The following is a 26577-nucleotide window of genomic DNA, read 5'->3' as shown; positions in this document are numbered from 1 at the left end:
GGAACGTGCACGCATATCTAAGTGACTCTCAGGTCACTTAGATTTGCGTGCACCCTCGGGAGGAAGTAGGTGGGCAGCTGACATTCAGTGGTGTCAGCTGCCTGCCCCCGGCCCAATTACCATGGGAACACCAAGTGTTTACATGAGAACGTCCATGAAATGCTGGGCGTTCCCATGGGCACGACTATCCGCTGCCGCCCCACGTCCCCAGCCTTGGGCGCATGCAACCGGCAAACAGTCTGTTCGCCATGGCCGCATGCAACCAGCATATGCACATGTGCAGAAATGCAGCTGCGCATATGCCAAACATTGGTCCTTGTGCGAATGAACTTAGCTGTCTATCTCAATGTAAACGTTTCTAAATCCACATATATTATAATAAGATATAATATTTTTACGTTTTGTATCTCAAAACGGGATCTTATTGGCTATCAGCTGTCACATGTTTTGGCTCCAAAACATGTGACAGCCGGATAGCCAATAAGATCCCATCTTGGTAAATCCGGATCTGCATATGCCTAATTCTTATTGGGTCATTTGACCCTTGGAGAGAAAGGGAAGATTTGCAATATTAATATTTTTGTTATGATTTTAATTTAGGGTCAGGAGATCGTAACTGGCAAAGCAATTAATGGTGATTACTTCCGGCTACACATCAATCAGTACAGCATGGTGGAGTCCATAACATGTCTCTCTCGGAAACCATTTCCTGAGTCAAATTTCAAATGTTTATATGGACAGCATGAGCGTCTGCTTAATAACCTGTGTTCTCGCTTCCAAGAAGGGCTCATCTCAGACCTCTACAGGTAAGAGTCGGCTGTTGTATAGGTTTCCATATAAAGTCCCCTCTGCACATGGGGAATTAGCTCTGGCCTGCTGCTTCTCCAGATAAGCTCTTCTCTTTATGCCTGTGGGGTTTGTATGTTGCTGTGTTACCTACATTTTCTGTATTATGGGCCTGATTCAGATCTGCTCTCTTGGCTGCATATATTCGCTGCCTCTGCTCCGCCGAACACACGCCTCCCCGCCGAGCAAATCCCCGCACTAGCATGTGAGTGGATGTGGATGCTTACACATCTGCTGGCATGCGGTCGCACGTAGGAAAAGTCATTCGATGGTCACTCACTATCAAATGATTTTTTCCTCCCTTTGTGGATAAAAGTAAATCCATACTTACTTTTATCATGGATGGAAATGGATGAAATGGGGCGGGCGCTGACGTGATGTGATGTCAGCCGTCCACCCCAAGCAGACATGGACACGCCTGCGTTCACAGTTGGTATTGCTGCTACTTCCTTGGATTCCACTGTCCATCAGTGACACTCTGATTCTGTACTGCGTCCTGTGTCACAGGAACCATTTGTACATGAGCAGAATGGATCAGCGTATGAGCAAAGTACTGAACATTGGAAAATAGCTCCTTCAGGATTGGAATTGTGTTTTTAAGTACGCATAGTAAGCTCTTAGTGTTAAGGCCCATACACACTGGGCGATTTTGAGCTGAAAGCAGCTCAGTTTTGTCATTTGAGCTGGTTCCTGCTCAAAAGCTGCCTAATGTGTACGGGCCAACAATGAACGTTGAGCACTGATGCGCGCTCCCTCATCATCACCGGCGGCCGCAGCTCATATGCTGGTATTTCCTGCTATGGAAAGTTGTCCACCTCTGGGAAAATCACTCAGACTGGCGATTTTACCCATCATCATTGTCCATACATGCTGGGCAAAATCGCCCAGTGTGTGTGGACCTTTAGTGGTTTTAGTTTTTTTTTTAAATAGGAAACTGTAGCTTCAGAAGCAGTCCCTATGGAACATTAGAGTGTGTTCTAGATACAGGCAGCTTTTCGGTACACTGGAGAAAGCACAGACAATACTGAACCATTTCCTTGAGTACATTCCATCGCTTTCTCTGTACTAAGCATCTGGTAGTATAATTCATACTAATAGACTCTGTGACATTTCTTCTGGCGCTTTGTGTACTTGTACATTTTCTTCAAATGAAACACACGATTCCTGCTTATATGAGAGGCAAAACATTTCTTTGGATGCATTGATTTTGTTGTTTCAGCCTCAATCAAAAGGGGAAATGCTTCTGGAAAAAAAGTTGGACTTCTAAAGTATTTTCCTTTCCATTTGCACCTGATTGCATCATGGTTAAGAGCATGCACTGTCTTACACAGACAGAAGAGCACTAGTGGCTTTCAGCATTTGATGCTCATTCCTGCGCACTTGTACATTGTGAGACCCAAAGCTGCCCAAGTGTGCTTATATTTTAGATGGATACTTTTTTGTCAATGAGGGCATCTGAGTCCATCATAACCTGTACTGCCTGAATGTGCTACAACAGCCATCGTATGTTCACAGAACTTATTGGTAATGTCATTTTTCCTACTTTACCTTGGTAAATATTATGCTACATAGCCCAGATAAACATGTTAGCTACTGAAAATTGCATCCATGGGGCCGAAGGAAGGTGTGTGCGTCTGGGGTATCCAGTCGGCAGGATCCACAATCACTAGGATGCCCACTAATGGTCAACAGTGAGTAGGTCGACACCTAAGAATGGTTGACATCACTAGGTTGACATTGTCAGATTGTCGACACAAGCAAAAGTTCGACATAGACATGGTTGACACATGAAAAGGTCGACACGAGTTTTTCATGATTTTTTTTAACCGACCTGTTCATACTTAGCGATCCCAGTCGACGCGAGCTGGGAAAATAATAGTGTTCTATACATAGTGAGGGATGCAGTACTCTTATACGGTGTCCATGTAAATATATGTTGAGACACCCAAAAACGTGAAAAGCCATGTTGACCGTTTCATGTGTCAACCATGTTCATGTCAACCTTTTGCTTGTGTTGACTTACTGTCACTGTAGACCTAGTGTATGTCGAGCATTTTTAGGTGTCGACCTACACTCCATTAGTGGTCAACTGAGTGATTGTCAACCTGGACATTTTATCCCACAACGTGCGTCTGGTGCCACCAGGGTTGGACTGACCCACAGGGTTACAGGGAAACTCCTCCTCCTCCTCCTCTTCTAGGGATCGGGTTAAAGACTGCACACTTGAATTATGCGTTATACATTGTTTATCTGATACTGCACAGGACTGTGATGTATTTTATACAGTGCATTGCTGTTATTAATCTGGAAACTAATCATACATGCACTAGCAGTATTTAATACTGTGCCCTTGATAAATACTAATACCCTAATCAGGGATAAACATGTATTAAAGGTGCCCACACACGGTGCGCCATGCGTTTTGCACTAGATCGCATCGCATCTAGACCAAAATGCATGCAATATGCTGCAAGAGTGTATGTTTTCAACTAGATTTGATGCGATCTAGTACAAAAAGTACAGGCTGCACATGCTTTTTGTACTTTGCAATGTGATGTATGAGAGAGAAAAAACACACCGTGTATGGGCACCTTAACAATACATACATTTATATACTTATGGTACCTCCCTCCAATATGCTGAAATGATACTCCCCTGTGGGACACCAGCTCAGGTTGGGTGCCGGACGGGGTCCCGACAGTTAGGATCCCAACAGTCATTTACCCAACGTCGGGATCCTGACTGTTAAGACACCGGCAGACGGGTTCCAGACGGCCACCGGCTATTCTCCCTTATGGGGTCCACGACCCCCATAGAGGAAGAATAGAATAGGTGGCGAGTGTAGGGAGCCACCGTGCCCACAGCGTGGCGAGGGGCTTTGTTGTACTCGCCATGCTGTCTGAGTCCGACCAGTCGGGATCCCAGTGTGCAAACAGATGACGTTGCCAATCTGTGCCTCCACTAGGGAGATAATCAGCATATCACCAGAGTGACCAATTAAACAATGAATGTTAAAATCATAACGTTCTAGATCATTTAAAAACAACTTAAATAGCATATGACCACATCATATCATAAGCTAATATTGGTAAGTCAGAGGAGACAATGTAACCCAAGGGATTCATTTAACCTACTTGGTGATAAAGTATCAAGTTTAAATATTCATCGGCTCTTCAGTTGTAACAATTTTCTAATACGATTACTCCCTACAGTGTGGCCCACCTGAACACAATATCATGCTACTGGTTGTTCGCTGATTTAACTTCAAGAGCTGCTCTTATAGAGGAACGATGGTTGGCCATACATTCTTTAAATGTTTATGTCATAAAGCCTGGAAGGAGAAGACAATGTATATACTATGAATTCTGAAGTGCATAAAAGGGCATATTTCATATAAAATTTTGTACCAGTATGTGGATGATAAAAATAATCCCGTCAGCATAAATCTGCAGTTAATACATCCTGTGCAGCGATAAATTCCTGCACGTCTGAACAATAAATTTGCAGGTTTTGGAGGTTTATTTAATTCAGTGATGTCCAACTTAACTAGCAGATCTTTAAATACTACCCCTAGTTTAATATAGAAAGATCCCTGACTGACCACTTTGTAATTAAAGTTGATGTGGGTTGGGCTTGGTGACACCCCCCCTACACTTTCCCCTGAACCTCCCCTCCAGGATCTCCCACTGGAGGTAAAAAATGTTGCCAAATATGAACCGTATATATGCCCACTAAACTCCTCTACTGTCCTGCAGCAGGTTGACATATTAAAGAGGCATGTACATGTGAAGATATTTCAAAGGGGTTAAAACAATCTATGATCCCAAGATAATGTTGGAATGTGTTTGCATTACCAATTGAAACTTATTTAAATAGCTCATCCTCCAACATGAAATGGAATATGTAGTTTTAGGTTTTGATATTAATGAGACATATTACATGATACTACAGATTACCCAATGTTCCTCTGATCAGAAGAAGCAGAATTTTCCGGTTGCCACCATTTAAAAGTTTTAAGGTCTGCAGTCACCTGTAGAAGTGGAAGTTGTCAGGCTTGATCACTTATATATTATAAATTTGCCTTCATTTTTAGAAATAGTGATCTCCATGAACCCTAAGAACGATATACACTGGAACCACCTGATTTCCATTTGGCAAACATACTTTCTTTGCTTCCTTCTATCACAAAAACTCTTGAATTGCATGGAGAGCAGTTCCATGCAGAGTCTGTTTCTCTTCCTTAGTAAGTAAGGGCTGAATTCAGATGGGGAAGTGTGTAACTCATGCCAAAAAGTTCAGATTGCAGAATGTGCAGTATTGGATGTAGGACGCAGTATGGCAGCGATATCCTATGTCTCCCAAAAAGGAGGCATGTTGCCGCTGTTGTGGGAATGGAATGAGGCCAGGATCGCCAACGGAGGATGGAGATTTCCTGTTCTCTTTGGTGGATCTGGGCTGGCTGGCACAACCTCATGGATCATGCAGTTGATGCTGTCCAGATCACTTAGTAGAAGGTGTGAAGTCTCCTGCCCTATTCCCATATTCCCGTCCACATCTGAAATTGGCCATAAGTGCGGAAGACTCATCTCTGTATGGCGTATGGTGCTGGTGGTGGAGGTTACTGTCATTTTCTCTGATCCCTTGGTGATCCATAAAGTAGACAAATATGTTGCAACTCATCCTACAAGTTGAATCATTAATGGTGTAGGAGAACTGTGTCTTTATAGATACATAGCAAGCCAGGATATGAAATGACATTGTAAATTAAAATAGTCTGGAGCTAAGTGGCAAAAGGCAGAAGAAAACACTTTGAAATCATTTTATGTTTCTAAGAAATCTTTAACAAAGAGGTGAAAAAAAAATAGAGGAGGTTTTTGTGTAAGACTTTCTTTTGTGGTCACCAGTGTCATCAGCCTGAACCTCCCTAGGACAAGGATTGTAAGTGCTACTTACAAGTGAATAGCTAGACGTGATAACATGCATTACCCAGCTACTCATGTGCTCTTCTCTCTTGGCAGTCAAGCACGCTGACCTTCTGGGAAGCAGTAATGCTTCAAAGCATTTTGAAACAAACACTATCATGAGCTGCAGAAGAAAGATAAAAGGAGCTCAGGAGATGTTCATTTGAAATATTAATAAATAGGTGACATTGTTCTGCAGTCGCGCTACGCTGCCGTGTTCTTCTATACAGGGAGAATGCTTTGTGATATAGGTTTCAGAAGACATTAGCTCTTATAACATTAGACATGAATATGAATAGATAGAAAGAAGCACTTAAAAATGAAAAGCTAATACAATGTGTATAATATAAAACAGGATTTTAACCATGAATGGTGAAAGAGGGAAATGGCTTTTCAAAGTTGAAGTCTGAATTAGAGATACATGTATTCTATTTAAAAATATAATAATAATAATTATATATATATATATATATTGTACCGTATATATTATTTACCATGTATTCGAGTTTGAATTGTTCAACACCAGTCAAAGTATAGTCCGGCACACTAGTGTAGAACAATTAGTGGATCCTATGGATCCTACCTTTTGCAAAAAGTCAGAAGTATGGCACCATCAGTGTTCAAGAGAAAACCATCTCTGTTGAGTGTCCTGCTGGCTGGCAATTCTGTGTGTTTCCAGTCACAAGATGGATGTCATGTATGTAGAATTGGTGAATCACCAGATCCAGATGACTGAGCAGAACCAAACCTGGCACATTCTGCTCACAGCAACCCAGACATACACCTGTAAAACAATAGAGTTGTACAGGGCTGCACCAACTCATTTTGGGAGTGTACATGCTAAGGAGTAAGGGAGATGGCAGAGGAGCTTTTCCTTGTTTCACCTATTCTGGTTTTATTCTGGCCAACAGCGGTCAACTGAGATGCCAGTGGCAGGGAAGATTTCACCCGCTATCATCTTTTTCACACAAGGGCAAAGGAAGATATTCCCTCCTGTTGTCAAAGCCCACTTCTCTTCACATTTCACTCACAGCTCTTCTATACACTCAGTAACCATCTTCGTCTGCATACTCATCTCCATCATTGGCCTGAAGCCTCTAGCTGTATGTTGATTGAGTCCTCACTACTTATATTTTAGCTGTAATGTGTATTGTACTGTGGTGCTCTTTATTTGTACTCTATTTTTGATATTTATTCAATGTTATGCCAAGTTTTGTTTCCCTGTACTGTTCCTTTGTACGGCACTGCGAAACACTTGTGGCGCCTTATAAATAAAATAATAATAATAATAATAATAATAATCTAGCAACTTACCTTGACTGGATGTCTGAATAGGGTAACACAGGCTGCACTTTCTTTTACTGTCGCCATCACTCAGGCATGTACACGATAGCCCTTCCACATAAATGCCTGCCTAGCTACCAGCTTTATTGTACCATTACTAAGCTAACAGCAATCAGTGTATTGACCCTATCAACAATCTGTTCTCTCAGTTACTATGCAGCTGTACTACCGGTAGGGGTTCTGTGCCGTCTGATTTAGCTACATGATCACAGACACAATGCAAAATACAGAAACATAAGTTAAAATACAGATCAGTACACACTGGCAGTGCTATAAGAATACAGTAACCCAAAACTATCTTTAATGTGGGCCTGACTAGGGGATCAAAGGCAAATTTACTAAGCCAAATCACCTAATCTGTCTATTATTCCCTAGAGCAGGGATGGGAACCTTCGGCCCTCCAGCTGTTGCACTGCACATCCTAGGATGCCCTGCTACAGTTTTGCTATTTGGCCATGCTAAAACTGTTGCAGGGCATGCTGGGATATGCGGTTCAACAACAGCTGGAGGGCCGAAGGTTCCCCATCCCTGCCCTAGAGGCACTTGGTTTGTGTGGGTAAATGGGCATTGGAAATGGCCTGCATTTTTAGGGGTCTGTAAGGCCAGGAATATCCTGTCTACTTTTTAGAGGAGCACTTGAACCTTGTGCAGCAAGTTGGTGGCCAATCCTTTAAATATTCAGCTCTTTATGTCTTTAGAAGTACATATATATATATATATATATATATGTTGGTGGGAAGTGGTCCCTGTGGTTTATCATCCGTGGGAAGCTTGCAGTCCATTACAGGATACATATGGTGTAGGCGTAGTGCTCATTGAGGTGAAGACACAAGGAGGGGGCGAAGGTGTGCCTAATGCTTTCCCCACTGAAAGACAAGGTAATGGCATAGCACCCAGATTAAGAGGTTAATGGGGAAGGTTTAATGGTGTTAGTTGATGGGACAGGGTGCTCCCAAACATATAAAGGCTTCTTACCTGTTCCTGAGGCGTAGAGAGTCAGCAGTAGGGGCAATTTGTCTTCCAGTACTTCTGCTCTCGGCTGGCTGTGCTGCTTTCTTGATTTCCACTTGGCAGCTGGTGTGACTTGAACTCAGCATCCGCTCTCTCTACTGCAGATCTTCTGGCTTTATAGTTGCATCTTATGTTGCCAACTCTTATTTCCAGAACTTTTCTCCCTTATTCCAGTGTGACCTGCAAACCATTTGTGCTGACTAATATCAATTATCGGTGGTGATAAAGCATGCATGGAAAAGCTCACCATGGTCCCAAAATTGAATTTACTCACTACACTGACCTCTCATTGAATGAGTCTAATCATTACAGATTGAAGTTTACATTGTTTGGTTGTTGGCAACAAAAAAATGTAAAGAGAAGAAACCACTTGAACCAAAGTTATACAAGGCTAAAGCATGTAGGTTTCCTTCCTACCATATACATTCTTTTCATATCAATAAGTGGACTATCTATCACTAGGAATAGATTGCATTCCGATATTAATGGTGACACCTAATATACCCGGTATGAATTGTTCAGAGTCCGCTGATACTGTGCTCTCAGGAAACAATTATGCTGCAAATGTCTGATTTGGCCTGTTAGCAACAGTGTGTGGATGTGGTGTTTTTTTTTCATTTACCAAATTTTCATAAAAGTGGGTTACTGTAATTCTACCTACCTATCCTTGTTTCTTGCTTGGCACAGTCCTAGGGAAAATGTACTTATATTGCCTACTTTTGTGCTGGCTCCACTAGAGGCAGATTGTCCACAAGGCAGCATAGGCGCCTGTCTGGGCCCAGCAGATTCCAAGAGACATAAAGATATCTTGGCCATCTAAAATATTCCCAGAGTAGCATTGCACGACCACTGCGTGATATCTGGACATCATGTGGAACTGCCCACACTCCCAAAGTCCCTTTGATAGGATGAAACATGTTTGTAAAGTGAAGCGGGCAGTCCTTTTAAAATTTCCTTTAAATGTGACCGGTATTAAGCCCACTTCCAAATGACCTAGAGCCTGCTTCATATTTGTACACAATTCCGATGTTCATGCAGCTGATCATTTATCGGTAGACTGTGTACGCGCTAAGGTACTCTAGCGATACCACCTTGCAGCAAAAATACAGGGCAACAAACCAGTATCTTGCCTAGGGTCCCAGGAGGTCTAAATCCACCTCTGGGATCCACGAGCATTTGCCTTGGTCCTGCCTGCATGAGGCCACTCCAAGATGTCTCTCTAGGGCCACTGTATCCCAATCCAGCCCTGTGTATTGCTTTGAAGACTATTCTATTAATTCTAGTAACTTTACCCACATACAGCACTCATCTGTTCAACATTGTATGTAACCGGATAAATGCCCCTTCATTCACTTAAAGTGGAGCTGTCTGATCTGTGACCTGCAGCCATTTCTACAAGAGCTTCAATCCATGGAGGAGGATGTACAAAAAAGCTATTTCTCTTGACCGCTTGAAGATTTTTTTTAATGATAGAAATAACTGGAAAAAATATTCTATATAATATCCTTGTAACTAACTTTAGATTTTATGATTGTTCCCATGATTGCTTTTCTATTAAATCCCAAAGACAATAAATCGATGAAAACAATTACACTTGGTTACCAGAGCCCAAAACATAGATTATTATTACAGTTATTTATATACTACAGTCATAGGCGAATCTAGAATTATGGTAATGGGTGGTCCCAGATGTAGACACAATAGCAGGGGGACCTTTGCGCGGCTTAGCCGCGCAGCAAAAAGGGGGCGTGGCCTCATGGGAAGGAGGCGTGGCATCACAAAAAGGGGTGTGGTATTACACTTACACAGTACCATACACAGTAATGGCCATTACACATTTTAGCAAACTCAGTAATACCCATTACACAAAGCCACACGCCGTAATGCCAATTACACATAAGGCCACACACCATAATGCCCATTACCCATTCTGCCACACATCATGATGCCCATTACATACTATATAACAAACCGTAATGCCCATTACATATTTGCCACATAAGTGCTGCTTACCTATGTGCTCATTGCTAGGGGGTTCTTGCTTGATGGCACCATAGTACCCATTACACATGATGCCGCACACCATAGTACCCATTACACATGATGCCGCACATCCTAGTATCCATTACACATGATGCCGCACACCGTAATGCCCCTTACACATTAAGCCGCACATTATGCGTAATGCCCCCACATACCGCCACTTGTAGCGTCCCTTCAGCAATGCCCCCAAAAGTGCCACTTACTGTAAATTTTTATATGAACCTTCGCTGCTGCTGCAGGGAGAGGTGGAGAGCGGTGCAGCTGCTTCTATGGGGAGAGGAGCAGAGTGCAGCACAGAGCATACTCCCACTCCCCTCCTGGTGTCCCCTCTAGCCGAGTGGACATTTTAAATATTGTGCACGCTGTTGTTGTGCACGCCGGGCGCCGGCACCACATGATTAAAGGGGGGGCGGGCTGAGGTGAAAGCTTGGAGAAGAATTGGAGCGGAAGCTGCAGGGGTGACAGTCATTGACAGCTGGGCAGAGAGCAGGGGGCTGCCCAGCTGTATTCAGAGCACTGCAGGTCACGGCTGTTTGAAATAATACCCCTTTCACAACAGAAAATGCAGGGATTTACCCGGGAATATGGTCCCAGGATCATGCAGGGACATTCCCAGGCTGACCCCTTATACACCAGCCTAGTCCCTGCATTTTCTGGTGTGAGGGGGAGAGACAACCACTCCCCTCTCCCTACCCCCCTTTAACCAACCAGCTATATCTTCGGAACCAACTGACCCATTTACATGAGACCAGTATAATATTGAAGAACTTTTGAGTTGGCTTCATATGATTTTGGTCCCGTGAAACTGGGTTGTTTGGTTCCAGAGAAATCTGCCCTCAAAGAACATAAACAGTCATGAAATTACATTTAAGAAATGAAAAAAAAAACACGGTTTAACCTCAATACATACCTCCCAACTTCTGTGCTGATGAAATAGGGACACTCACGCGACACTCCGGAAAGGGGGTGGGGCGTATGCAAATGAGGGTGTGGCTTATGCTAATTAGCCACAACCTCATTTTCATACGAGAATAGACGCTGTGCGCATGCGCACAGTGTCTATTCTATTAGATTGGGAGGTCTCCCAACTGCCACCCCCGCAGCGGGACAATGCCTGCCGCGGGTGGGACAGCGGGACAGGACCCGAAAATCGGGACTGTCCCGCTGAAATCGTGACAGTTGGGAGGTATGCTCAATATCCCTGGAACCAATTAACCCATATGGATCCAGCCTGTGATTAGATTGAAGGCCCAGCGATTTGGGTTCAACTGAGATCAACTTCGAGCTTCAGTGATGCCGAAGGGGGAACTGGCAGCCATTGAACTGGGTGGGGGTCGGAATTAGCGGGTCCCATGTTATCCTATAGGGAAAACGTTCCAACTTTGCTTGGCAGTATCTCCGGTTCCCAGGGGGCTAGAGACATGGGGCTGGGCTCGTTGGAAAGCCCCATCCCTCAGCTACAAAATGGGCTAATGGGTGGTCCTGTGCACCCCCGGACCACCCCCTAGATTCGCCTATGACTACAGTGTATTCCGCAGCGCTTCACAGAGTATAGTTGAACATTCACATCAGTCCCTGCCCTGTGGAGCTTACAATCGATATTCCCTACCACATGTACATGCGCACACAGACATTCTAGGGTTAATTCTGTTGGGAGCCTACCAGTATATGCACAGGAGCGGGATTTCACTCATACAGTGCAGGATGCAGGTCAAACTAGGGTGAACACAAGTGACATTAGTTCTATCTGTGGTTCTTTTAACATGTGCCAGTTAACAGCGGCAAACCCAGGATTTCTAAAAGGGGGTTTCCAAATCGAATCCAATTGGTGCTCTGATGCTGCAGCCAAATTGTGTTATATGAGAACTGATAATTCACGGTATCAAATTATAGAAAAATGGTTTTAGATCTATTTATATTTTTCTAAATACTGTTTTGTGGTATACCATTTTTTAATATATCCCATGAGTATTTGATTTATTTTACAGATACTGTTATCTTGCAATATAGGATTGCAGAATTCATTAAAAGACTGATGTCCTGAACAGTGTCAGATTAAGGTCCTCATGGGCCTGCAGATAACATATATAAAGGGCCTATTGTGTACTGTTGTGCAGGGTGCTTGATCACTGTTGTACCTAGGGAAGGAGGGGGGGACAATAATGTGGGTGTGTTACCACAGTGTGTGTGTGTGTGTGTGTGTGTGTGTGTGTACTGGGGAAGTGGGGCGGCTAATATGGTGTGTGAGTAGTACAGTATTTAAATAAATTGATGTGTGTAAGCACACAGCCAGGTCATAACTGCCCTATACCCTACACTACATTATTGACCCCTATATAAACAACATTACTGTACCCTCTATACCCTACACTACATTATTGACCCCTTTATACCCTACACCACATACCTGACCCCTCTGTACCCTACACTACATTACTGACCTCTTTATAACCTACATTACATCACTGACCCCTCTATACCCTACATTACATCACTGACCCCTCTATACCCTACACTACATTACTGACCCCTCTATACCCTACATTACATCACTGACCTCTCTATACTCTACATTACATCACTGACCCCTCTATACCCTACATTACATCACTGACCCCTCTATACCCTACATTACATCACTGACCCCTCTATACCCCACATTACATCACTGACCCCTCTATACCCCACATTACATCACTGACCCCTTTATACCCTACATTAAATCACTGACCTCTCTATACCCTACATTACATACATCACTGACCCCTCTTTACACTACACTACACATCACTGACTCCTCTATAACCTACACTACATCACTGACCTCTGTATAACCTACACTACCTCACTGACCCCTCTATAACCTACACTACCTCACTGACCCCTCTATAACCTACACTACATCACTGACCTCTGTATAACCTACACTACCTCACTGACCCCTCTATAACCTACACTACCTCACTGACCCCTCTATAACCTACACTACATCACTGACCCCTCTCAGCTGATCAGCTGAATCTGTAGCACAATGTACATAAAGTAATAGGTCCATCATTGGCACAGCCATCTGGCCGTCACCTTAAGATCTTTACACCCCCCCCACAGTACATTGAGACCATTGATAGCATGGAATAAATTAGGCCTATATTTTATTCCTCGGCTGGAGTCAGCAAGTCCCCCCGTGTCCCCCGTCCTGGCACCTTAGGCAACTACTTAATCAGCCTATTGGTTAATCAGGCACTGACTATAATACAAAGTGCAAAAAAAGTTGCACTGAATGCAGAAACTTACCACTAAACATCCATCTGGCCTGTGCCTGGTGACTCTACTAGTGACTGTGGATCTTAATGCATGGGTTATTTTGGGGATTGCCAGATAGGGACACGGTGTCAAGGCAGAAGCTTTCTTCTTATAAGCAATAGGACATTTCTGTGCTTCTTGGCATGGTTCTATACAATTTAAAACTTAAATTGTGCTGCACTGATCTATTCTAAACTTACAGCTTGGTGGGTATGTGTTCCCTGTGTAATAACTGTACCGTCTCTGCTTATATTGTTACCTACCTGGCTGTTGCAATGACCAGTGGCGCTGTGCAGCTCAGCGAATATATGTTCCCTGCGTCTACAATCCCCAGGGTACGTCGAGCCTATACCTGTGTGTGTGTTATGTATATCTGTACTGTCACTGTTTAACCTAAACGGCTGTTACACAGCAATCCAGATCTAATTCCTAGTATATGCAAGTATACCTGCCCAATAAATCTGATTCTGATAGAACGTTGATTGAAATCATTTATAGAAACAATAACAATTTTCATTGGCATTTGGCAGACCAAAATATACATGGATACAATCATTTTGTATACTTTTGGTTATTAGTATAATTGTTTCTATATATGGATACATTGTGCAACAAGGGTTTAGCAGCACCATGCACAGTACAGAACAGAAACAAAAAAAGACTTACAGTATGAAGCAGGATCCATTGCTCAGGTGGCGGGACCCAAGGCTGGCGGCTGCGTTCTCTCCAGGAAGGGCGGTACCAGAAACCCCCTTACTAAAACTAAGTAGGAGCTGCAGCTGGTGTCACCCCATAGCTAGTGACTCCTGTGTACATGCCACACCCCTGTAAGAAAAAAAATATTTGTTTCCCCCAGCACACTGGGTAACCAGATTTAAAAAGCATGTGGTAGTCGAATTCAGAGATCTTAGTTACATATATTTGCAAATACGGTACTTACAGTATATCCAGTGTATAAACATTTGTGTGAGGTGGACAGTAAATATACTGTTATATGGTATGAAGTGGGCACAATGCAGGAGGGGTGCCCACTCTTCCGGGGCTGCTGGTGACTACCCAAAACCCTGGGGTTTCCCACAGGATTTGGTAGCGTAGGCAAGTATGCCATTCTGTATTCATTAAGGAGTTTCTGATCTGAATATGGAAATCTGCTGCTAGAGTAATGCTATAGTGGCGGGTTTGCGGGCAGGAGTGCTGCCAGCGGCCGGTGGTGTAGCGTACCACTGTGAAGGAGCACTGACAAACTGTTTAAAACACTGGGTGGCCCTCTGATTGGCTGAGAGAGCTGAATGTAAGGCCTGTGATTGGCTGAAAGCTCTCTCAGCCAATTTGAGGGCTGCCCAGTGTTTTAAACTGTTTCCTAAAATCTCTTCCTTAACAGCGCTATGCTACTCTGACATCCACCGCCAGCTCTCTTCCAGCTCCCAATGCGGCATTGCAGAGGACATGCAACATTCAGTGCTGGATGAGGGCACTTTAGACACCATAAGATGCAATGGGAAATCGCATTGCGATGTCGCATCTGATCGCATAAATGTATGGGCACCATTACACTTCTAGTGGCCCTTTAAATCAGAAAATCCTATTTTTTTAAAAAACATCTGACAAGTATGGTATATAAAATATGGTAACACAGCGCTAAGAGGTTATAAGAGTAGGACAAGATACATAGATGTGGACAACAGTGGTAGAAAGAGTTGTGAAGGAAGTAAGGCAGGTTAATAGAAATAAAATAAAAAAAATGAAAATAAAAATAAATATAAAAGCAATTTGTTTACAGGTGGTCAGCGTCTCAGTGTTGATCCGCAGCGAATTTTGATCACCCGCCGGCGCCTCGTGGTTTGCCGGGTTTGTTGAGTCTCCATCAGCAGTGTATGAATGAGGGGGTATTTTTTCTTCCTGAGGCTCACACTACAACCAACGCATTTCACACCACCAGATGCTTTTTCAAGGATGATCATCCTTGAAAAAGCATCTGGTGATGTGAAACACAATCTGTCTAGTTGTAAACTGTGATCAAGGCACAGAATGAGTTAGAGAAGGAGATAGGCATCTCAGCAGGATCCAACCTCTTGACACTTCACGAAAACCTTGAAAAGCCTGTAAGGTTTCTTCATATTGGCTGCCCAATCAGCTGACTTGAGAGCAGAAGGTGGCCGGTGTGAATCGAGTGACCTGGTTTCTCTACATAGAAGCCTCTTTAAAAGGTGGAGAAAGGTGTCATTGAGAGAACCAATCCCAAGCTTCATTTCCATGATTGGAGCATGTGATTGGTCCCCCAGCTCACAATTTTCCATCCAAAGTTTTCGATCATGGTTGTCAGGGAAGTGTAGAAGCTCCAGGGAAACGGCTGGCGGAGGGGGCACCTAGAAATACATTCCTTATTAGCAATGCAGCTTTACGAGCAATCCCAGAGAAAATAAGTTTTGACAAGTAACATAATACTACTTTTGTTATTCATGTCGTGGATTTCTGCCCATAGAACAATGATATTACTGTGGCATTATGTGATTATAATCTACTTTTTTTTTTTTTTTTTGTCTGTATTGTTCTTTCTTTTATTGTCTTTTGTTAGCTAGAAACACGGAACATTAGGCATGTGATGATATCATGTATTTGCAGAGTACATCAGGCCAATTAGATGTTGAATAACCATCATTTTTATACTATTAGTTTCCATTTGTAATCCTATCGCAGAATAGATATTTGTACCAGAAAAATAACATTTTGATTGTATTGAAAGGAACATTTTCTACCAAAAGAATGAGGCTCGTATTCATGGAAAGTAATTGTGCCCACATTATCCGCTCATAGTCTTGCAGCGCTGCTCACCTAGACGGGCAGCGCTCCGCGGTTCATTTTTACAGACAAGCAACGGCCCTGCTAATGTTTTGACCCCACCGACCTTTTCACTTAGACCCAATTTATATGGGTCATTGTTTGCATCCGGCTAAAAGTGATTAAATAATTATTGCAATTTTAATGAGATGCCAAATTAAAATTGCATGTGTAATGAGATAATTATAATAAATGCCAAACCAATAATGGATAATAGAGACATTACAGCAGAAAAATGAGCACAGAGCTTGTATAATAAGTGTGGAGTTTTTTATTTCCAGAAGACTGGGTAAAAGATATGAATGAGTTTGATAGAGATTTTACACAATAATAATTACCAATCAGATTATGCTAAATGTGAATTAGATGCTGCATATGTAATGAGAGTGTTTTAATAAAAGTACATTTGTTAAAAGGAAAAAAAAAAAGTAGCCGCTCCTGGAATGTACTGCGGATAAATAGGTCCACAATTACATAAAAGCCGGATCATCTTGTTCTCATTGTTCAAGCCCTTCAGATAGTACAGGGGGACTGGGAAATGGGGATGGCTAGAGTATTGACTGGGCTGCTGAGTGGGACTAATGCAGCTCGGTACACTTTGCAGTCTAATTACAGATAAATAGGTGTGCAGTGCTTTTTATGAAGCAAGCAGCAGAAGAGGAGGGGAGGAATACATGAAGGCACAAGAGATCTAGCATGTTTCTTTTGTACTGGAATTAAATGGCAACCCTATTTCAAACTACTAATTCCATCTCTCAGAACTAAATCAATAAAAATCGCTTGACAACTTAAGATGATTTCAGAGAGGAAGATAGTGTTTTTCTGTTATTTGTTTCATTTCCTCTACATGTTGCTGCTCCAATTGCAGACATTAGGGCAAACTGGCTGGGGCACATGTAAATGGATGCCAAAACAGTTTTTTCTCTGTATATATGGAGAATATATAGAGAATTTACTTCAGTCAAATAATAGAAATAAATGGTGAAATAGAGAGGTGGATAAAGAACAAAATGACAGGAGTGGGAGCACCAAAAAAGGGGAAGTGTGTGTGTGTCTCGCAAACAAGGAATGACGTATCTGTATGACAGTGTAATGCATTGGGGAGACAGAGGGTGACAGGTGAGAGAGAATGAAGGGGAGATTGTGATGCAGGGGGTGACAGGAAGAGATAGCGAGAGACGGAAAGACAGTGATTGACACCAGAGGGAGGCAGTGGGTGATGTAGAGCAGCGGTTCCCAACCTGAAGTACGTGTATCGCTGGAGGTATGCTGCATCCACCGGCTACCCGCCATTGTTATATTTGCGGATTATTGAAATATCCAATTCCCCACTAATAACGGTATAATCCACAGGTCTTCAACCTGTGGTCCTCCAGATGTGGAACTACATGTCCCAGTATGCCCTGAAAGTTTTGGCATACTCTTATAGGAAAAAAATGTGGCAATGCATGTTGGAACATGTAGTTTCACAACATCTGGGGGGCCATAGGTTGAAGACCCATGGTATAATCCCTGCATTGGATATACACGGCCAGGTTGACATCTGAGTCAACTCCCACACCTGTCACTAACAATTATTATTACATATACCAGTGGGTGTATGACACAATAAAACACCATACTGATATTAGTGGGAGATCAGAAAGGGGAGAATACAGAGTTGGGGTATATTATCCCTTTTAAATTCACTTTGTGTTGTGTGATTTGTGTGTCTAATACTTCGCTAAATTTTTTAACAATATAACTAATAAAGGTTACATTTTAAATGAATCATTCTTCAGGTGCATCACCCAGCGACACATCTTTCTCTTTTTTGTAAATTTGTGTCTTTTGGTGTCCAGTGATAGCACACCCTCTCTCATCTAAGAAATATTTCAGAAAATAATATATGAGGGTCCAATACCAAAATTGAAACTTTATATATCCCTGTGCGACCTTTTCACCCCCTTTTTCCAATACAGCACGAAGCTTCAATTACCTTCTTTATTCATTTGGAAGAATTGAGGTTATTTCAGGTTGGCTAATGTTTTGTCGAATAAATAATGATTAAGTAGAATAGAATTATTTTAAAACTTAATTTATTACTAGAAAATTGTTAGTTATGTCCTCATTTGTAAAAACACATTTATTTTTCATATGACTGTATATGAGTTTATTTACTAAGCATTGGAGAGAGATAAAGTGGATGGAGGCTGTGGCCCCAATTTAGAACTGACCACTGCTGGCGTATTTGCACAGCAGCCAATTGTTGATACACCGCGCATCCGTACAGCATTTGCGACGCCTGCTAGTGAAAAAAGCCTGCTACTTTTTCCTTCTCTAGCCAATCACAAGAAGATTGATAGAAAGTAGTAGTGCTAAGAAAAATGCAGGCATGCCAGAAAAAATGCTAGGTGTGCCAAACCGTTTTAGGGGAGGGCGCCTGTTTTCATCGCCGCCGCAAAGTATTTCCAAAGCTGCTCCTTGCCTGCGCTGACTGGTGCGCAGTGGAAAAATCATTCGGTGGTGAGCCAGTAACAAAGGATTTTAGTAATTTTCAGCTTGGCTGTGAATTCTTCTCTTGGTGTACACATTCATTCACAAGGTGGGATTTCACTTTAGTGGGGTAGCGTCTACCTGTTAGCTGATCGCTGCACATTCGCACAGCATCGATTAGGTCTGAATTACCCCCTGTGTTTTAAAAATGACTGGAGCTGGTTTGTTTATATTTTATCTCGGTCTACTTTATCTCTCTCCAAGGCTTAGTAAATAGACCCCTTTATCTCTGTCCACTTTATCTCTCTTCAAGGCTTAATGCAAAATGTGTGCTATTGAAATGGTATAATGAGACTCAAAGTTTGCCAGCTCTATGCTTGTGACAGAGAGGACAAACTAGACACAACCGGTGGACTAATTCATTTTGTACACTGGTGGCAGTGGTGGGACATGGCTAATATAACAAGTTCCGCCCCCGTATCTCACAAATCACAGCATTACACCATGAGAGGTGGGGCCTAATTACATGAGGTGCCCACCTACAACAAGAAGCATGTATACGGCTTTTATGTGTATGTACTGTATGTGTGGTATATATGTTATAGATGTGTGTGTGTGTATAGTATGTGTATTAATGGAAACACAAGAGAGCAGGGAAGATTATATTTCTATTCCATAATAAAGTGTCACAGTGTAGCAAACATAGCCAACGTTTCGTTTGGCCCAAGGACCCTAATCATGGCACAACATTATCCATCCAAGATCAGCAGTAAGCGACCTGCCTTACATGTGTCTGCCTTAAATAGCTCCCATAAATAACCAAAATTAGAACATCTAAATCTCTTTAGTTGCAAAACTAGAAGTGTAGAAATGACTCTGCATATCTGTTATCCATCCTGGGTATGACTTATACCGCTTTCAGACCGCACTCCGAACACGGCATATTGCCGTGTTCGCGGGGCCTAAACACGGGTCACGGTGCGGTCTGAAAAGGGCACCACGGGTCTAGCAACACGGCTATTCAACCCTGGTATTGACCAGGGTTGAACACGGCTATGACCCGTGTCAACTGCGGTGTGAACGGGTGCCTGGGTCGAGCGACCCGTGTCCCGTTCACAGTATGGAGGAGGCAGCACTGTCAGCTCCAAGTACTGCCTCCTCCCGAGCCCCCGATGACGCGCCGCAGCCCAGCACCGCCCCATGTGACGTCACCGACTCGGCAATATGCCGTGTCGGAACTTTCAGACCGCATTGCCGTGTTGCTCTGGGGATGGGACCCGTGTCCTAATCCCGTGTGTGACACGGCATTTGCGGTCTGAAAGTAGTATTAGTTATACCTGCATTTCACAGTATCCTCCTGTCCCAATCAGGATCATTTCAGTGCCCCTAATGCTGAACCGCTGCTGCATGGAGACCCACATGATCGGCACCACTGCTCATTCGTTACATAATCAAAACATGACCCGCCTCCAGCCTCAATTTACGAAGATGGGTGTTCTATTTCAGAAGGGATGTTACAATATGCAACCAATTAGAGTCAATCTGTTATCTTCTAGAAGGTAAATAACAAAATAAATAAATAAGAAGTAGATTCTGATTGGCTGCCCACAGAGCCAGGCAGACACATATAAAGAATCAGCATTCATTCTAATGCTTGTCAAAGAGGCCAATGTGTGTTTCTTATACAAAAAATGGTACTCTTTACCTAGAACGGCACCCATCGCGACCATCGCATGCACTAAAAAACGGGTGCGATGCGATGCCCGCGATGGCTGCGATTTCCCATAGGGATCAATGTTAAAAGTGTGATTGGACGCGATTTTAGTGTTCAATGGCTCAATGGCCGCGATTTTTCCATAGGAAACAATGTTAAATGGGCCACAGAGCCCAAATAGTCACCCTAAACTCAGAAATGGCCCCCACAATTGTTAACGCCACCCCACGATCAACGGCAACCCAAAGCGTGGCGAGCGCAGCGAGCCCGCGAGGGGCGGCGGTACGCGTCCTCCGACCTTTTCATACCCCCACTATCCACGTCGGCGTGGAGTTGAGAATAGAATAGTGTGGCGAGCGCAGCGAGCCACCGAGCCCGAAGCGTGGCGAGCGGACACTGATACCTTCACAGGTAAACGCGTCCCTTCGCGGGCTTCACAGGTATCCGCGTCCCCTCGCTGCGCTCGCCACGCTTCGGGCTCGGTGGCTCGCTGCGCTCGCCACACTATTCTATTCTCAACTCCACGCCGACGTGGATAGTGGGGGTATGAAAAGGTCGGAGGACGCGTACCGCCGCCCCTCGCGGGCTCGCTGCGCTCGCCACGCTTCGGGTTCACGTTGATCGTGGGGTGGCGTTAAAAATTGTGGGGGCCATTTAAGACTTCAGGGGAACTATTAGGGCTCTGTGGCCCATTTAACATTGTTTCCTATGGAAAAATCGCGGGCATTGAGGCATTTAACACTAAAATCGCGTCCAATCACACTTTTAACATTGATCCCTATGGGAAAATCGCGGGCATTTTTTAGTGCATGCGATGCCCGCGATTTTTTACCCCCGATGACCGCGATGGACATCGTGGGCGCCGTTCTAGGTAAAGAGTACCCAAAAAAATGTTGCACCACTGGATTGTGAGACTGTCCAGATAATAGAATCACTCTGATGGTTGACTGATCATTGGCAATAGGTTCTTTATAAGAACAGATGGTTTTGCCTATGTAGGCTAGGTCACATGGCTACTTTAACATATATGACGGGATGAATCATAGCTTGGAGAGCTATAAACTGGAGAAAGCTAAAGTAGCAACCAACCAGCTCCAGTCATTTTTCAAACACAGGGGGGATATATGATAATGGCATGGATCGTTCAGGTCTATGTCTTCCTCCATTGTCTCTATACTCTCCCCTCTGGTGATCCCTGCCAGTGCCCCACAGCACATCGGCTTAGTGTCTCACCCCAGGCCAGCTCCAGTGTGCATGTGTGAGATCTCAATACTATCCCAAAATCTCCCGTGTGCAGAGCTGGCAGCTGCGGTAGTCAATACAGTGGCTGTATAGAAGGAGCTGGCAGCTGCAGTAGCCAATACAGTGGCTGTATAGGGGGAGCTGGCAGCTGCAGTAGCTAATACAGTGGCTGTATAGGAGGAGCTGGCAGCTGCAGTAGCCAATACAGTGGCTGTATAGGAGCTGGCAGCTGCAGTAGCCAATACAGTGGTTGTATAGGAGGAGCTGGCAGCTGCAGTAGCCAATACAGTGGCTGTATAGGAGGAGCTGGCAGCTGCAGTAGCCAATACAGTGGTTGTATAGGGGGAGCTGGCAGCTGCAATAACTAATACAGTGGCTGTATAGGGGGAGCTGGCAGCTGCAGTAGCCAATACAGTGGCTGTATAGGAGGAGCTGGCAGCTGCAGTAGCCAATACAGTGGCTGTATAGGGGGAGCTGGCAGCTGCAGTAGCCAATACAGTGGCTGTATAGGGGACAAAGACACCTGCAGCTGTGGAAATCGATAGCTGCAGATGTCAGAACAGTCAGTGCTTCTGACCGCTCTCATTGAACCACATATCAGTTTGCTATCTTAAAAGTAGCAGTGCAGATAATGACAAGTGTGCAGACCTGTCACTTGCCACACATGGTCACAGTAATACTGTACATGGAGGAGAAGCAGTATCAAGGCACATAACATGCTGATACCACTTCTCCTCCATAACAACCCATCATACATTTAGCCCACAGACTGTAGCGCTACCCAGTCAAAATGCCGATACCAGAATGTCAACAGGTACTGAATGACAACAGTCAGAATGTCAACATGGACATAATGTCAAAAAGTTCATATTGTCTACATTTAGCATGTTGGCATTCTGTAAAAAAAATGTTTTTTGTTTTTTTGCACGATCACTTGATATGACCCTGTAATTTGCGCCCACTCCTGGAAACAGCATTTTTCCACCTTCAACCTATTTCCTGTGTTAACTTTAATTGTTCATGCCAATACTTTTTATTGTAGCTGAGGAGGACAGAGTGACATATGGTAGTGTAATTCCTGGTTATATATCCTCACTGCTGGCGGTCTTTTAAAAGCATTGTCTGAGACTTTACAAGCTGCTGATGTTTTTCCTTAAACCCTAAATTAGACCTGTCAAAACAGTTTTAATAATTCTAAGTCTCCTCTATCTGCCTGCTTAATGCACTGAAGAAAAGATAGACCACGAGGAGTGCAAAATTACCAAAACGTTACCAAGAGCTTGTCAAGAAAATGAGACTCCTTTATGTTTGGTGGTTAATACAGTGCAAGCCCTAATGGCCCTCGGATAATTACTAAAGTAAACTAAATTACCCTGCTCTGATCTATGGAATATAAATTAAAGAGCAAGTATTAATCACTAGATCAAGGCTTCATGATGACACCATTAGCCTCAAGATTTAAACGGCTTTTGGTTCTGGGATTTGTAAACGGCAATAAAAGTCACATCATTTAATAACCGGAGTATATTATGGTAGCAATAAAAGGAAATGATTTCCTCTAAGCTGCGTTATTTGATGCATCCGTGGAGAAAGTATGAATGATCAAGGTGCTTCCTTGTCTATATGGGGCGGCCAAACACAATTTAACATGACCATTATGATTATATTCAAGTCTAGGTAACACTATGGAAACACGGATTGCTAAACCAGTGTGATTTTGAAGTGTAAATGATTGCCGCTTTAAAAAACTGGAGATTTCTTACCAAATCTCTCACTTTCCGAATCTCTCATCCTATTAAATTCCACCCTATATTCTAAAATCTTTGACAAAAAGGCAAAAAAGCATAAAGAAAACATAAACACATAGTAAAGTGACATAATGGATATAATAAAAATGCATTTACTGTAGATTTTGTTTTAAAGAATGCATTAATACTGGGTCTTGGTTACACATTTTATTATTGTATTATAATATAATGATATTTTAATGAAAATATCATTATAATTGTCTAAATACACAGTGGGCCTGGGGTCGGGCAGGGGCCAACATGGGGCCGGAGCAGGGCAACGTCCAGCGTTTTATGGGTGTCCCCTGCCCCCTGGGTATGCGAGTGGGCAGATGTCTGCTGGCAGCCGATGTCACATGACGTCAGCGCCCACTCCGTCTTCAGCAGACACCGGCGGAAATAAAAGTCAGTTTAGTCGGCGACCATCAAATTATTTCTCTCCTCTTCGGCCACATGTAAGGGTATGTGTTTGCATACATCCCCTCGCATGTTACTGATGGGATTTGCCATAGGGTGGGGGCATTTAGCCAGGCGTTGGGTGGTGTTAAGCCGCTCGCTAAGCAGTGAACGACGCTCATTAGCAAGCAGTCCTGAATCACCCCAGTAGGTGCTATGCTAAAGCATTATTTTACCTACAAAGGGGTTATGCCAAAGTTTATCACAGTCACCTTAGCATAAAGGCATTAACTACCAATTTATCAACTTTTTACCCCGGAACATGGGGAACGTGGTATTTTAAATAATATAACCATAACCCCTCCCCCACACAAACACAGGCACTGCAAGCTGCCGGGCTGCGACACTTTTCTGGTCAGGTAAGCAGACCCAGTAGACTGGACCACACATGCAGGGGCGGATTGGCCATTAAAGTCACCGGGAGGTTTCCCGGGAGGCCGGCCGCCCCTGAGGCCGAAAGCTGTACTGCAGGTGACTGCCCCTCTTCCTGCTTCACGCATATGCACAGCGTGAGCAGGAGGAGGCCAGCCAGAAGAACACCAGCAGCAGCTCATCAGGTAGTGTAGCTGCTGCTGGGAAGACAGCGGAGATGCCACAGGGGGATTGGGCAAAGTATCAAAGGAGCCCCCCCCCCCTCCCCTTTCCCCCGTCACACACAGGACCCCCTTGCTTTGCCCCCTGCTGCTGCTGCACTCTGTGGCTGCCGCTGTCTGTCACAGTACAGGCAGCGACGCCAGCAGCATCAAGCAGAGGGCGGCTGAGCTGAGAGCTAATTCCCAGCTCCCAAGTCACAACACCCCTCACCTACATTAGTGTCAAATTCAGCATCAAAGACTGGACAGGGGGCGGAGCTACACGGGGCGCGAGTGGGCGGGGCTACACGGACGAAGGGGCGGAGCTACACGGGAGAACACCAGCAGGGCTGATGAAAGGAGAGGATGAGCTGCCTGCCACACAGATTGCAAGGTAAAAAAAAGTTTGTGAGAGAGAGAGAGAGAGTGTACTGTCATAATGGTGTGGGCATTAAGGGCGGGATGTATTAAAATACATCGCCGCCCATCGCGGCCCCCCCGCCGCGATGCCGCCGCATATGTACTAACATATGCGGCTGGCATCGCGATGCGGTGACGGAGGCTCCCCGCGATACCTGGAATGTGGTGTGCGGGTGGTCTCCGTCACCTCTCTGACCCCTTCTGCATCCCTCACGCCGGGGACAGCTATGCAAGCTGTCCCCGGGGCCTCCTTCACCCCCCTGCAGCCGGAAGGACGTCCGGCTGCGTCACTAGGGGGAGGAAGGTGTTACCTTCCGGGTCCAGGAGGACCTGGACCAGGTAAGAGAGGGAGGGGGAGAGGCAGGGGCTGGCTGGCAACTTTTAGCCTAGGGGGCAAGTCCAGAGCACTGGCCCATAATCAGCCAAGTCACCGACGGAAGGAATGCTTTTGCGCGCCGTAGGCGCGCCGAAAAATTAGGGGCGTGGCCTATCATAAGGGGCGTTGCCTGTACCATGATTGTATTGTGTACCTGCAGATTGCACATTTTAGCGAACCTTGTAATGCCCATTACACATAAAGCCACATGCCGTAATGCCAATTACACATTATGCTGAACACCATGATGCCAGTTACACATTACGCCCAACACTGCGATGCTAATTACTCAATACACCGCACACTGTGATGCTAATTACACATTATGCTGCACACCTTGATGCCCATTACACCCCATACTGTGATGGCAATTACCCAATGCTCCCCACACCGTAATGTCCATTACGCCCCATACCATGATGCACATTACACCGCACAATGTGATGTCCACAGTGCCAGATATGCCCCCACAGTGCAAGATATTCCGCCACAGTACCAAATACACATATGCCCCCACAGTGCCAGACACAAATGCCGCCACAGTGCCAGATATTCTGCCACAGTGCCAAATACGCATATTCCTCCACAGTGCCAGATATGCCCCCAGAGTGCCAGAGACACATATGCCCCCACAGTGCCAGAGACACATATGCCCCCACAGTGCCAGAGACACATATTCCCCCACAGTGCCAAAGACACATATGCCCCCACAGTGCCAGATATGCCCCCACAGTGCCAGAGACACATATGCCCCCACAGTGCCAGAGACACATATGCCCCCTCAGTGCCAGAGACACATATTCCCCCACAGTGCCAAAGACACATATGCCCCCACAGTGCCAAAGACACATATGTCCCCACAGTGCCAGATACACATATGCCCCACAGTGCCAGATACACATATGCCCCCACAGTGCCAAATACACATATGCCCCCACAGTGCCAGATACACATATGCCCCCACAGTGCCAAATACACATATGCCCCACTGTGCCAGATACACATATGCCCCCACAGTGCCAAATACATATATGCCCCCACAGTGCCAGATATGCCCCCCACAGTGCCAGATACACATATGCCCCCACACAGTGCCAGATATGCCCCCACACAGTGCCAGATATGCCCCCACACAGTGCCAGATATGCCCCCACACAGTGCCAGATATGCCCCCACAGTGACAGAAACA

At 44.4% G+C, this 26577-nt stretch overlaps 1 protein-coding gene across 4 annotated transcripts in view; it reads left to right on the top strand.

Moving 5' to 3' along the window:
* Positions 1-26577, top strand: part of CFAP61 (cilia and flagella associated protein 61) — a 256250-nt gene that overhangs the window by 197339 nt on the left and 32334 nt on the right. For all 4 annotated transcript variants that reach the window (XM_083175929.1, XM_083175928.1, XM_083175927.1 and 1 more), the window contains one exon: positions 601-806. In XM_083175929.1, coding sequence (XP_083032055.1) covers positions 601-806 — 206 coding nt within the window. The remainder of the gene's footprint in view (positions 1-600; positions 807-26577) is intronic.

Source organism: Crinia signifera, chromosome 3 (assembly GCF_055691185.1).
Source record: "Crinia signifera chromosome 3, ASM5569118v1, whole genome shotgun sequence".
Lineage (NCBI taxonomy): Eukaryota > Metazoa > Chordata > Amphibia > Anura > Myobatrachidae > Crinia > Crinia signifera.
Note: the sequence above shows the minus strand (reverse complement) of the source record. Positions and strands in the feature narration are given on the sequence as shown.